Here is a 14,567-nt window from a genome sequence, read left to right as displayed (position 1 = left end):
TTCCTTCCTCTTCTCTCCTTCCTCTTTTCTGTTTAGTACTAGGGAACAAACTCAGGGGTACTCTACCATTATGTTATATCCCTAGCCTTTTAAGTTTGTTTATTGAGGTAGTAGGGATTGATCTAAGGGCCTTGGCACTGAACTTCATACATCCACACCGTTCTTCATACATACATTTTTTTCCAATACTGGGGACTAATCCTAAGGCTGTCATACTGAGCTAGAGCCCCAGCCCTTTTCAATTTTTTTATTTTGAGCTGGGTATAGTGGTACATACCTATAATCCCAGCACTCTGGAGGCTGAGGCAGGAGGATTGCTATAAGCTTGAGGCCAGCCTGTGCTACATACTGAATTCAAGGACAGCCTGGACTACATACAGAGCCAGCTTTGTCTCCAATAAAAGAAAATTTAAAATTTTGAGACAGGGTCTTGCTGAGTCACTAACTTGCCCGGGCTGTGCCTGAACTTGCAGTTCTCCTGCCTCAGTCCCCTAGAATGCTGGAATTACAAGCCTCTTCCACCATTCCCAGAATTTTTTGTTTGCTTGCTTATTTTTTGTCTTTTTGAGACAGGGTTTCACTATGCAGCTCAGGCTGGCCTTGAGCTCACTTTGTAGCCCAGGCAGGTCTCAAACCCACAATGATCCTCCTGCCTCAGCCTCTCAAGTGCTGGGATTACACGGGTGCCTGACTCCCAGGTTCTTTTAAGACAGTAGTATCTCTCACTATATATATATATATATATATATATATATATTTTTTTTTTTTTTTTTTTTTTTTTGTCTTTTTTGTCTTTTTCATTTTTATCGGTACCGGGGATCGAACTCACGACCGCCTGCTTGCAAGGCAGGTGCTTATGCCGCTGAGCTAAACCCCCAGCCCCTTCTCTCACTATATTGTCTAAACTGGCTTTGAACTTGTTGTCTTTCCACCTCAGCCTCCAGAGCAGCTAGGACTACAGACATGTGCCACCATGCTCATGGTAGACTTGTTTTAAAAAACAAGAGAATCTTTAACTGAAGAAATGAAAAAAGAAAAGAAAAAGGAGGAAGAGGTACATCTGTTGCAGCAACCAGGAGGAGCAGGAGCTTCCCAGAAGCACACTGGAAGGAAGCTAACAGCAGGGGGTGAGCCAGCTCTGAAGAGGAGGGAAGCCCGCTAAGTCCCAGGACCTGAAGCAAAGAAGAAATGAAACACAGGAAGTGGCCAGGCCTTGGTGATAAATGAGGCGCCCCACTTCCTCCCTATCCTTGCCTACCAGGAAGTAGGCCTCAGTGTGTCCTCCCTCCTCCCTTTCCTTCCATCCCAACAACTGCCCCTGGGACCTGCCACTGGGGACTGGCCCTTCTCTCACCTGGTCCTGGGGCTGTGTGGCCCGTGCTTCCTGGGCAGCAAATAGGTGGGTCATTCCCATGAGGCTGACATGGTCCAACTTCCTGTCACTGGAGCCTTCAGGGACCTCTGTCCAGGCCTCTCCTCCAGGCAGGTACCATTCTTTAGTATCCTTAGCTATCTTGTAGCAAGTACCTGGACACAGCCAGAGGCTCTGCATCCTCCAGGACAGAATCCACCTTTACATGGAAGTTGTTTGAATGTGTACCGTGGAGATGGCTGAACACTAACCATGCTGCCTCCCAAATCCTAGGGTCCTGCCACTTTCTGGGACTCTCAGAGAAGCGTGGGAGAGAGCTGAATTTGCAAGCCCTACCTGAGGAGGGCCCCAGACAGCAGAGGGACCCTGCAGGAGTCTGGTGCTCACAATGACAGGCCACGCTGCCACACAGTGAGTCTAGAGATCAAAGCCAGACTGCTTCTTAGTGGAGGACAGCAACAACCAGAGACCCATCAGACCTACTGAGCCCAGTGGTGGTAAAGCTGACACTGACAGATTTAGAACAAAAGGCAAAAGAAAAGACCTTGAAAAACAATGCACACAGGCTGAATTTTCCTGGGAATGCTAGGATTTCATTTTTGTCATCAAGTGAATAAAGTTGAGTGATAGAAAGTTAGGCTGAATTTCCTGCAAAAGGGGTTGGGAATTTAGCTCAGCAGCCTAAGTGCTTGCCTGGCAAGTATGAGGTCATGACTTTAATCCCCAGTACCAAAAAAAAGAATTTCCTGCAAAAGCCTACCTGCCAAGGTATTGGGAAGCCAAGGTGAAGAGTTACTCTAGCTGGCAGGGCTGGGCAGTACCCTGGAGCTTGGTCTACCAGTGGTCCAGGGCCTGGCACTATGGTTGTTACCTGGGGTCTCAGTAGCAAGCAGTCTCAGGCTTCACTCTGGACTTTCCAGACACAGAATCTGCATTTTAAGATCTCCAGATGTTTCATATACATATTAAGTTTGAGAAAAATCTGTTTAAGGGAAGACTCAGGTTCCAATTTTTTGAACTCTTTTAGGCAAAATCTCCCCCATAACAGGTAAAAGTAGCTATGTTGTTTGGGTGGCTTGTACCAGCTCAGCAGGCACATCTGGGCATCTCTAAAACACCAGACAAGCTGGGTGTGGTGGTGCACACCTGTAATCCCAGCATTAGGCCGGCTGAGGCCGGAGGATGTGTTCAAGCCAAACTCAGCTACCAGAGACTTTGTCTCAAATGCACCCAAACCCAAAGCACCAGATGCCAAAATCTACTAATCCAGTACAAGTTCCCAGTTGTGAATTTAAAGGGACCAAAAAGCAGTTGTGATTCTCAGGGGAAGGTAGTCCTGTGTGAGCAACACAGGGCGGGGGTGTGTGGGCTACACCTGAAAACCAACACTGACGTTTTGTGGATGGGACACACCTGCCGTGGCCAGGTCATGCAGAGCTCACTGCTCAGAGTGCACTGCCAGCCTGACCCCCAGCCTCAAGACAGTCTTCAGCCTTGGAAGCTTCAACAAATCCCTAGCACACAGACTATCATAATAGTAAGCCCAGCGCAAACCTACATTTTCAAGGCTGTTCATCAGACCATAATCTTGAAATCTACACTTACTTAGAGCTCACGTTTCCAGCAGGCTAACCCTGATGGGACTGTCTCACTAACCCAGCCCAGGCCTTTAGCTGTTTCTAGGGTTTGGGGCTTGCTGAGGGATGCTTCTTTTTTGTTTTGTTTTTGGTACCGGGAATCAAACTCACAACCTTAAGCCTTTCAGGCAGGTGCTGTGCTAATGAGCTATATTCCAGGCCCCTTGTTTTTTGTATTAAAGAAACAAACTGAGGGTTGGGCACTTTCTTACAGGAACATGTCCTGAAAGTGGGGAGATGAGTTACGAGTCCTGTATCAGGAAACCAGCACAAGTTGTTAATGAGCATCAAGCTTCTCTTTAAGATTCAGGTCCCGTCCCTGTACACTCTGGTAAGGGAGGGAAGAGGGAGGGGGCCATTAAGGTTGAGTATGTTAGTTGTGCATTTGCAAGGACTGGGCTTAAATGTGTGAAAGGAACACTTGGCATTTGCAGCCTAGAAGGCTCTAACACCAAACTGACATCACACAGGTGAACAGCCTGAGGATTTCAGAGCTGTCAGGGCCTGAGAGAAATGGTTCCTGTTAACCTCAGCCAGGCTCTAGCAGGAATACACTGGGGCCTTGCTGAGCTGCAAAATGGAAGACCCACCCTGTGACTGTGCTGAGTCACTAGGTCATAGTAGCCACAGTGGTGACAGGCATAGGGCATGGTTAATTTGGAACCTGACTTGTGTTGTATGAGGCTTTGCAAGCAAAACAAAATCAGAGTACTGACGGTGCCATGGGAGAGCAGCATTCTCGTGATGGAGGATGAGCAGAGCTGCCCAGGAGCCACCCAGCAAGATCACTGGGAACAGCAGGAGCCCTGCTCAAAGGTGATGCAACAGTGTATCACTGTCCTAGCTCGATTACAAACACCGACTGCTATTCTAGGCTGGGAATAAGTACTCTTTTTTGGTGTGATGACCGAAGTTGTTTAGACCCTTGACTCTGGAATTCAGCAACACTTTTTTTTTGTTTTGGCAGTACCTGGGATTGAACTCACAATCTCGTGCTTGCCAAGCAGGCGCTTATGCCACTGAGCTAAATCCCCAGCCCCGACTCTGGAATTCTGAAGAATGTGTTTCACTGTTTTCTTTCAGGATTCTTCTAAATGCAGTTTTGAGACACTCTCAGTATAAAGGTTATCACTATGCACTGGAACCGACGGACCAGGACAAGCTGTTCACATCTAGGTCCTGAGGCATGAATAGCCTGCAACCCCAGCCTTGGTGCTGCATACCAGGCACCTGGTCAAGTCATCCTGATGGCCAGAGGCAAAGTTCAAGTCCACTTCTGTCTGCTGCTGAGGAAGTGCCCACAGAGCACTCCTTGCCCCACTAAACCTGCCTTAGGGGACACAGGAACCCATGTAGTGCTCGGCGTTTCCTTTATCCTGCCACAAGCCCCGAGGGCCCTACTTTGCTCCCAAGGAGAGGAGGCTGCAAAGACCACAGACACCCTGATTTACATAAAATTATCTCACTCCATTTTATTTAAGTTTTTTTATCCAGTTAGTAAAAGAAAAGATGTGTCTCTCTTTATACATATATACAAGTTCAGTTATAAAAATAGCACATTCAAAGAGAAAAAAGGCTTGGCATTTTTCTGATTCTCTCTAAATAGCATCTGTACACAGGAGTCTGAGTTTGGGCAGGGGAATCGTAATGATTTAAATTAAATGATTCCCCAATAATCCCTACTCCTCCCCCACAAAAAATTTAAAAATCAATCTATCTAAACTCAATTCTGTGATTTTCGGGTGTGCAAATTAGAGGCTGGCCCGCCCAGAAGCACCTGCTCCACCAGGGGCTGGGGCGGGGGTGAAGGGGGGTGGTGCGCGGAGACCCCTTCCACTCAACACTGCCCCCTGGCCTCTCTTGAGAGGCCAGCAAGTTCCAGCTGGTGGGCTGGGGCTCAGAGGGCTGGTGACGAGCTTGCCCTCTCTCCACCCTCTCCACCTCATTCCTGTTGCCCCTTCCCTTCTCAGTGCAATACAGACAGTGCATACAGCCAAGCAGGGGCCTGAAGGGCAAGGGTGGGGAGAATGTGCATTTGGGATGGGCAAAGGGGTGTCTGCAAGAGGGGCACAAAGGATGTCCTGCTGATTGCGGTGGCTCCTGGTCTCTTCACTGGCTTCTGGGAGTCCTTTGGATAGGAGCTGCTGCTATTGTTGCTGGTGGCACCTGAAGTTTGCCTGGTGTGAACCTTGCAGGACAGAGGAGGAAGTGCTGGGGAACCACTGCCCATGGGTCTGCTTCCTCTAGTTTTCTGCCACTCTTATAAGCCATCAGTTTCTCTGGCATTTACTGCCTTTTCTTTAGTGCCAACGCTGTGGCAAACTGAATCTGGAGACCTGGAGAACTGTCCAAACATTTTGGAAGCCAGGTACAGGAGTTCCTTCCTTCTTAGCCCTACAGGAAATCATGAACTTAAGAAGTCTCCAGCGTGAAGGCTCTTTGTAAAACCTAGAGCCTTTGCAAGGGACGTGGTCAGAGCAAAAAAGTGGAATGGGCATGGAGATAGCGTGCCTGAGCAGATAAAGCGGTCTAGGACAGGCCCTTCCTTGGCAAGGGGTTTTGAGACATGGCCACAGAACTCATCTGGGCTGCTGTGGGGCCAACCTTGTCCTTGAGCCCTCTTCTCATAGGCCGCCCCAGAGCACTGCTTTGGAAACAGGTGATAAAGTGCTCACGCCAACCACCTGCCTGACTTTCCTTTGCTGTGACTGGTCCTATGTGCCCTCTGACTTAGGATGTAAGATGCTGAGTTGAGCATGCCATCCAAAGACCCTATGCAGACTGGGACTTTCTGCCCTGGTTTGGCTGAAGGAAACTGGTGGGCCTGATGGTTACCGTCCTCCAGAGGGATTGATGCTTTTGCCCTGTTTCCGGACCAGAGAGTCTGAGGCAAGGCTGCTGGTCATATGGAGGCTCTTGGGAGTCCCAGGAACATTATTTCCTTTGCTCAAAGGGGAACTCAAGGGAGAAGAGGCGCTTGAGGGTCCAAAGTCAGCAAGTCCAGCAGGCCGGACAAGGGATGTCTGCAGAGGACTGCTGGCAGAGATTCCTGTGGGGACGGAGAAAGAGACGGATGATTTTAAGCACCAGGCGCAATAAGTTGCCTTGAAGCCAGAGTCTGGGTGGAGCACAGGGTAGGGAACTTTCTCTGCCACCCCCTGCCAACATTTCCTTGGCATATTTACTTGCTCTGCCTGTCAAACTGTCTTTTCACTAAGACACACAGATTTTTTTTGTCTTTTTCATTTTTATCGGTACCGGGGATCGAACTCACAATCACCTGCTTGCAAGGCAGGTGCTTATGCCACTGAGCTAAATCCCCAGCCCCTAAGACACACAGATTTTAGGCCTAGAGTAAGCTGTCTTCTTGAGGTTCTGGATAAAGCACACACACAGCACTACAGGATGAGAATACTAATGCATTTTTCACTAAGGCACTAATACATTTCTCTTTTCTTTGTTGAGACAGAGTCTTGCTATGTAGCTCAGTGATCTTCGTGGCTTAGCCTCCCATGTGCTGGGATTAGAGGCATGCACCATCATGCCTGGCCCTCTTTTTGCCTTTTTTAAATGATATGCTTCCTTTTAAATTTTGTACGTGTGTGTCTGTGTGTGCTGAAGATTAAACCCAGGAATGCTTTACCACTGACTTACAAGCCCAGTCCTTTTTACTTATTTGAGACACAGTAGCATTAAGTTGTCCAGGTGGATTGGGAGGGTTGCCCAGGATTGAATTTGCAATCCTCCTGCCTCCGCCTCCCTCAATACTGGGATAGCAGGTGTGTGCCATTAAGTCTAGTTTCCTTCTTCATATCACAAACGTACTCTGATCCCCAGTAAGTCTGGCCCTCTCTGTCTTGTATCTGTACTGATATAATTGGCACTGGCTGTAGCCAACCCTGCTCTCTAGCCCCATCACTTCATGGACCCTGGTCAAATCCCTCATCTCTGACAACTCCCAGGGTAATAGTAAAGTGTTTTTTTTTTTTTGGTGGGTACCTGGACTTGAATTCAGAACCTCAAGCTCGCCAGGCAGGCACTACACCACACTAAGCTATATCCCCAGCCCCATTTTCTTGAAACAAAGTCTTACCATGTAGTACAGGCTGATCTTCAACTCACTACGTAGCCCAGGCTGGCCTCAAACTCACAGTACTCCTTCTGCCTCAGCCTCCCGAGTGCTAGGATTATAGCCTTGAGCTACCATGCCCAGCCAACTGTGAACTTTTATTTTTTTTTTCTTTTATGCACCCTAGGCATGAAACAGCTCTGATCACCAGTCCAGGCATCAAGCTAAGATGGACAAAACTAGGATGTCTGTTCTGCCCCTGACAGATGAAAGAATACCACTACCAAAGAGGAACTTTTTAGCCCACTGCTGGGGGTTGAGAGTGAACCTTTCTTTTTTTCTTTTTTCTAGTATGAGTCAAATACATTTGTATCTGATGAAAGATTGTCTAATATGATTCCTTAGTTTCTTGTGTAGTTTTACTTTTCTCAAAACAAATTCTGTTGAGTGTGCAGACAGGTATCTCTGTTAACAGAGTAGACTTATTAAGTAACTTCTGAGCCAGTCCTTCCCCTTGGTTCCATTTCCAGTTAACAAGCACTGTTGGTTTTTCTTGTGCTCTTTGCCACATGCACCAGACTGTCCCTACTGATGCACAGCCACCCTGACACCCGCACCTTTAGACACGTTGTACCCGTATGCAGCGTAGGCAGCTGCGGAGGCTGCTGCAGCCCCAGCTTTGGCTCCTGCCATTGCAGCAGCACTGCCTGCTATGGACTTCCGGCTCCGGCCTTTCCCTGCTCCTTTTGCTGTGCTTCCTGAGCCTTTGGGGCGGCCTCGGCTTCGGGCTGATTGACCACGTCCTGCAGCTGGCATTTCCTGAATGGATATTCCTGTGAGAACAAATGTCAAGAGGCAAAACTGAATCTCTTAAAATGTTAACAAAATCTTCCACTGTCGAGGGAAGTTGATTCTTAGGGTGTGTGTCGGGGGGTCTTATTACACTGTACAGGTTAGCCTTGAATTTGTGGGTTTGAGCCATTCCCCCTGCCTCAGTCCCGAGTATGGGATTACAGGCATGTAATGTGTCTGTGTCTGATTCTGGCTAGTCTACAAAGCACTAAAAATTGTTAACAGCTGATACAGTCTGATTTCTCAAGGTATCTCTCCTTCTTTTTTGTCTTTTTCATTTTTTATTGGTACCAGGGATTGAACTCACGACTGCCTGCTTGCAAGGCAGGCGCTTATGCCGCTGAGCTAAATCCCCAGCCCCGGTATCTCTCCTTCTAAAGAGTGGTTCTACTACCCTGTTACTGAATGAACCCCAGGGACTTGCTACTTGGGTCTAGCACTCATCTGCATAAAGTAACACACTTCTGTCTTAGAGAGTCAACTTCTGTTTCTAAGATGACCCCCCGCCTTTTGCTGCTGGTTATCAAACATAAAACTCTGTGCTTACTAGGCATATGTTTTTTTGTTGAGCCCTATTCTAAGGTTTTTTTTTTTTTTTGGTACCAGGGATCAAACTCACGACTTCACGCTTGCCTGGCAGGCACTTACGTCGCTGAGCTAAATCACTGGCCCCCTATTCTAAGTTTTAAACTTAGAGCTTCTCAAGAAATACCATGAACTCTGGGACTCATATAACAAGTGAGAAAATACCCAGATGACCTAATTTTAATTAAAAACTAGCAAAAATTAGGGCAAACTACAAAAGACAGAAAAGACTAAAAATAAATTTTAAATTTTTATAAAGTTTATTTTACTTTCTCTAAACTTACTTTCTTCATTTCATTTCACTTGATAAGGATATTGGAGGGGGAAAAAAGCCTATAGAATCTCTTTTTTGCTCCATTCTACTTTTCCTTAAAGGAAAAAAATATTTGAGAAGGAATCAGGATCTCATTCACCACTAAATCAGTACTTTCTATAAGGTAGTAAAGCAAGTTCAGGTACACAAGACAAACAGATGGATCACTTACCATTGACAGTGTCTGAGACTGATCCTGTAATAGAAGCAGGAGAGTTGGTGGCTCGAGACTGAGGGGCTGAGGACGCTGGGTCATCCACGATAACCAGCATGTCACTGCTGCTCTCATCAGGGGGGATGGAGCCTGTGTGCAGCTCACTGCTGATAGAGATCTGCAAGTGAAGGGGAAAAGACCACTGGTTCCCTCCGTGCCTATAGCTCAACAACCCTCACACCTGAGAACACATTAATAGGACACAGCGATCTCTCTCTGCTGGCTTCCCTGCTAAGATCAGATTTCCCTGCTTGGGCTTCTTAGAAGCTGGCTTGTTCTTATTTGTTTTCTCCTTGTGAATACCATGTGCAATCCCCTGAAAGACAGCAGGAAGACTAGACACAGGCCTCTATAAGCTCAGGACACACTTTCACAGCTGTGAGAAGACTGTGCGGTGCCTCACCTCACTGAAAGGGCTGGGCATGGCTGAATCCACGCTAATAAAGGAGTCGTCCCCGTCAGCAGAGAGGTTAGAGTTATCAGCAGAAGGAACAAATGGGATCACCAGGTTCACACCCTCTTTCCTCCTTTTCCCATCCAATTCATCTTCCTTTTTCTTCTAGAAACATAAAGGTAAGGATATATGAAAAAGCCATGAGGATATGCTCCAAGATTAAGTGGGAATTAGGAAAGAAAATAGTGACACGACTTATTATCAATCCCTCACCCCCTTGTGGTAGTATTGCAGATTGAACCAAGGACTTTATGCAGGGTAGGCGAACACTACACCACTAGGCCCCACTACACCCTCCAGCCCCTTAATTACGGCTTTTGTTGTCTTTTTCTTTTTTATCGGTACCGGGGATCGAACTCACGACTGCCTGCTTGAATTACCATATTTTTAACAAACTAAAAATTCTTTTTTTTTTGTCTTTTTCATTTTTATTGGTACCGGGGATCGAACTCAGGAACAAACTAAAAATTCTTAAGGAGGACAGGGCACTTTAATACAATTATTGTCAATTTTTTTTTTTTTAAGTAGGTGCTAAGGATTGAACCTAGACCTGTACGTATTCTAAAGCACATTTGCTACCAATGAGCAGCACCTTAGCCCAATACAGAGTTTAAAGATAGAGAAGACACACTGACCAGAACCACAACCAATCTAAACCTTCATGAGGTGAAGGGTGCGCCAGGTTGGCCCATCAAAGCAGCAGCACTTCTGGGCAGGATGGATATGGTCTCTCAGAAGTGGGGGAGGCTGTTTTATTCTTACTCCCACTTTTTGGTGTTGGGAATTGAACCCAAAGCCTCACACAGGCTAAATATGTACTCTTTACCATTGAACTATAGCAATACTTATTTATAAATTTTAATATATACAGATACTCTCTTCCAAGATGGGGTCTCACTATGGGGCCAGGCTGGTTTTGAACTCCTGGGCTCAAGTGAGCCTTCTACTTGAGCTTCCTAAGCAGCCCAGACATCAGGCTTATTATCTAGCTAATACCACTAGATCTTTTTTCTTTTGAGACAAAGTGTCATTAAGTTACTAAGTTACTAAGTTGCTTACATTGCTGACCCTGCAGTCTTTTTGCCTCAGCCTCCCAGAGTGCTGGAATCATAGATGTGCTATAGCTTGGTACAGCTATAGCACATATTTTTAAAGATTTAGAGCAGTTATGGATTTACAGCAAAATTGAAATAGGTACATGTTTTAAATATGCAAAAGGATAATGAAGGGGCCTGTTTATGCCCAAGATAAAAATGGCACAATTAAGTTGCTTTTGTCAGTATTTCCTGAATTTACATGAAAACTCTTAAAGGCTGAGTGACTGAAGTACACTTGGCATTTTTTTGAACCAAGTTCAGTAGGCTCTGTCACAGATTAGGAACCTGGAATTACAGAATATACTTGGATACAGCTGGGAATCTTGTCAATCACTGTACCACTGCATTTGTACCTACACTTACTATAAGAGTGACATTGTCTTCGTGAAGTTCACACTGTTCCTACACATTCTCTGTTCTGTAGCTAGAGCAGCTGTTATATTTGATATATACTGTTAATCCCTTCAAAGTCCCATGTGAGAAAATGACTTTTTTATTTTATCGAAATGTTACAGCTATTCATTTTGAACAGTGCTAATATCTGACAGCAATAGAAGCCTGGAGAATGCAGAGGACAGTCCTTCTAAACTAAAACCTTAGTATCCAGGTTTAACTGCACTTGCAGTTTGGGCACATGGTCTCTAAAAGGTTCGCCATCACTGCCCATGGAATGTAACAGTATATGCTGGTGATATTTACATTTGCATTGGCAAGTGGTTTCCATAATCAAACTGTGACCACCAACAGAGTGGGTTTGTGAGGTGAGCACAGCTTTACCAAAGCTGCACTTCTCCTCATCAAATGTCTGTAAGCCCATAATTGCTGAAACCACACACAGCTGGATGGATACCAATCAGCGACCAAAGTGACAAGGAGTGTACCGGAAACCTGTTCTGTGAGGGTCCCCGGCCCGCAGCCGCTGGGGGCAGCCCAGCCTGGAAATACCTTCTCTGCATACTTCTCCCGCTTGCGCTTGCGCTCTTTCACCCGGTTGGTTTCCTCCTGCTGCCGTTTCTCTTCCTGCCGTAGTCTTACTACCAAGGAAACAATACCATTAAGTACCCATAGCAATCATAATCTAGTCTCTGAAATTAAAGGGCCATATTCCCAGATACTGACATTCTGGGTATGACTTTAGTCTGTTTAAGGTAGGTAACTAACCAGTGGTTCTCCAACTCAAGAGAAATAACAGAGTTCCTGGATTTTCAATAGCTTTTGGGTTCAAATTATGACTCCACTCAATTATCATGGGCCTTTCTCTGCCCCAGCCTCTGCTCAATTATTGTTTTAATATCTCTAAGATTTTTACAGAGTGCTGGTAAACATTGGCTTATTTCTGATGTGTTGTTTTGGAAGTCCTCAGAAGATCACAGGATAAATTTGAAATCCAATGATTTCAAAAGCCAGAAACTCATAGGAGAGGAGTTTGTATGATTAGAGTAGTTGTAGGCCTTCAAGTTCCCATGAAAATATGTCTATGGAGAGGAGAATAAATAATTACTGCTGAGGAGTTGGGCATATCCTCCTACCTTGCATAAGATAAAAGTATATTTGAGGTTGTATTTACTTTTAAAATATAAATTTTGCCCTGCATTCCACAAAATATCCTAGTTTGTGTCTTCCTACAAAATGACACTATAAAATGTGTCCTCCAATAACCTTTCAGCTTTGTCCAGCTTTGGCACACAGTCAAGTGTGCTTTCTATTTTCACTGCCATAGGATGCAGAAGAGACAGCACAAGGTATTTAGAGTACGTACGTTTCTTCTCCAACTCTTCATCATCTAGAAGAAGACTAACCACCTCTTTGGGTTTCAACGTATCTGGCTTGAAGTTCCCACCAGAAATCACCATCCGTTGAATCTACACAAAGCAGATCAAGACATCACCTGCAGGCAACCATTCCCTCAAGGCAAATATCATGAAAGAATAAACATCTGTCGGCCTGTTCCTCAAGGGAAAGCCTGTTTCCCTGCTTCTTTAGGGCTTATCTGACCGGCTCCTCCAGGTTATTTGCTGAACAGAAAGAACTTACTTGCTTGGGGTTGTTAAACTGACAGCTAGAAATCCCAGTACTGGAGGGCTGGGGATTTAGCTCAGTGGCATATGTGAGTTTGAGCCCCAGTACTGATAAAAAAGAAAGAAAGAAAGAAAGAAAGCCCAATACTGAATTAGGATGGAAAGAACTAGTTTCTTTGAAAATCTGGCATACAACTCAGATACAGGTAAGCTGAGTATCAAGATTAGGGCTCAAAAATGTCACCCTTCTTCCTCTGAATATAAGAGTGTGTCTAACACAAGGACCCTCAGTGGACTTAATCTGTGTGGAGCAGCAGCCAAGACTGCTATTGTACAGACTTAGGTTTTATTCTCTGTGCAGAAGAAATTCTAGTTTCTTAATGACCAATGAAAATAAGAGTCTTAAACAACGTTAATCCAGTCAATGTAGTCAAATTCCTACTCTCTCATCAGTAAGTAGAGTTATGCTCTTTCCCTATGCTTACCTCACTCTTCTCCTTGGCTCTCTGCAGAATGCGCTCCTCGATAGTACCTTTACAGATGAGCCGATAGACAGTAACCTGCTTTGTCTGCCCCAAGCGGTGGGCCCTGTCCATGGCCTGCTGGTCTACAGTAGGGTTCCAGTCACTGTCATAGAAAATCACCTGTAGAGGTAAGATGAGAGAACACCAAAGACTGGACCACAGTCAGGGTCGGACAAGCAACAAGCCAGCCACTCATCTGTTTGCAATGGCTTGGTGTGGCCAGGGTCAGACTGCCGTCATACTGGGGTGAGAAGATGTACTTTCTTAGAAGACAAAGACATTTCTTCATTTGCTCTAAGCAAGAGAGATGTGCTCTTGGCCTTTTCAATGTTCATTTAAAAGAAAGAACAACCTGGTGTGATGGCACATGGAAACCCAGCTACTTAAGAGGTTCACTTGGGTCCAAGAGCCTGACACCACCCTGAGCAGTACGGCATAACTCCTACCTCTGAAATTAAAATAGTGGCCAGGTGTTGTGAAAGGGTGCATTAGTACATGTAAGGGTAAGGCTCTGAGTTTGATTCTCAGGACTAAAGAAAGAAAAAGAAAAGCTTCCATTTAATAGATGAAAAAACTGATGCAGAGAGGAATTAGAGAATTTGTCCATGATACAAAGCCTGAATAAGTGTGGGTCTCAGAGTGAGGGATGGGAACCCTTCTCTTAATCACTGGCATAGCTTTCCTGACACTGTGGTTCCCATCAACAACTGTTATTTCCTGTCCATGAACTTTCAGATGGAATGGTTAAGTTTGCTAAACAATAAACAAGTAACAACAAAATCTACCACTGCTAAGTGATCCTAGAATCTACAGAGTTCTGGGTCTTTGACCCTAAAAACTACTATTCAACATGCTGAGCCTCCTAAAGGAATCCTAGGTCAAAATGGCCATCATGGGATAGGGATTTAGCTCAGCGGCATAAGCACCTGCCTTGCAAGAAGGCAGTCATGAGTTCGATCCCCGGTACCGTTAAAAAAAGATTAAAAAAAAAAAAAAAAAAATGGCCATCATTTCTCACTTGTGTTTTTGTCTGTAATGAATCAACTCACCAAGGTCGGTCAGTATTTTTTCAAATGAACCCATGCTTCCTACAGTCCTACTACTACCATCCTGGCCCACAGTCCCATCACCTCCCTCTGGATCATTAGTGTTATCCAATCAATGGGATTCACACATGCCAGGAAGTGCTCCACCACTGACTCACATCACCAGCACTCTTGTCCCCTTCATTACGGGTCTTTTTAGGCTTAGTTTCAGCTCTAACACTTCCCTAATTTCTGTCACATATAATGATGTCTCTTTTTCCTATTCCTCTTAGAAATAGTAGGGGGTAAACTCTGCTGAGCTCTCACTGTGAGTCAGGCTCTAGTGTGCATACATAGCTGTCTGAATTCTCATTACAATCCCATGAATAGCCTCCACCTTACCAACA

At 45.4% G+C, this 14,567-nt stretch overlaps 1 protein-coding gene across 2 annotated transcripts in view; it reads right to left on the bottom strand.

Moving 5' to 3' along the window:
• Positions 1 to 4,455: 4,455 nt before the first annotated feature.
• Positions 4,456 to 14,567, bottom strand: part of Ino80 (INO80 complex ATPase subunit) — a 126,065-nt gene continuing 115,953 nt past the window's right edge. For both annotated transcript variants that reach the window (XM_003475702.4, XM_013158823.2), the window contains 7 exons: positions 13,097 to 13,255; positions 12,353 to 12,455; positions 11,539 to 11,627; positions 9,446 to 9,601; positions 9,001 to 9,160; positions 7,696 to 7,911; positions 4,456 to 6,058 (listed from right to left, as the gene is read on the bottom strand). In XM_003475702.4, coding sequence (XP_003475750.1) covers positions 5,841 to 6,058; positions 7,696 to 7,911; positions 9,001 to 9,160; positions 9,446 to 9,601; positions 11,539 to 11,627; positions 12,353 to 12,455; positions 13,097 to 13,255 — 1,101 coding nt within the window. In that variant the 3' untranslated portion in view covers positions 4,456 to 5,840. The remainder of the gene's footprint in view (positions 6,059 to 7,695; positions 7,912 to 9,000; positions 9,161 to 9,445; positions 9,602 to 11,538; positions 11,628 to 12,352; positions 12,456 to 13,096; positions 13,256 to 14,567) is intronic.

Source organism: Cavia porcellus, unplaced genomic scaffold (assembly GCF_034190915.1).
Source record: "Cavia porcellus strain 051 isolate PalLab524CR breed Dunkin Hartley unplaced genomic scaffold, mCavPor4.1 scaffold_6, whole genome shotgun sequence".
Taxonomy (NCBI): domain Eukaryota; kingdom Metazoa; phylum Chordata; class Mammalia; order Rodentia; family Caviidae; genus Cavia; species Cavia porcellus.
This window is presented reverse-complemented; position numbering and strand designations above follow the sequence as displayed.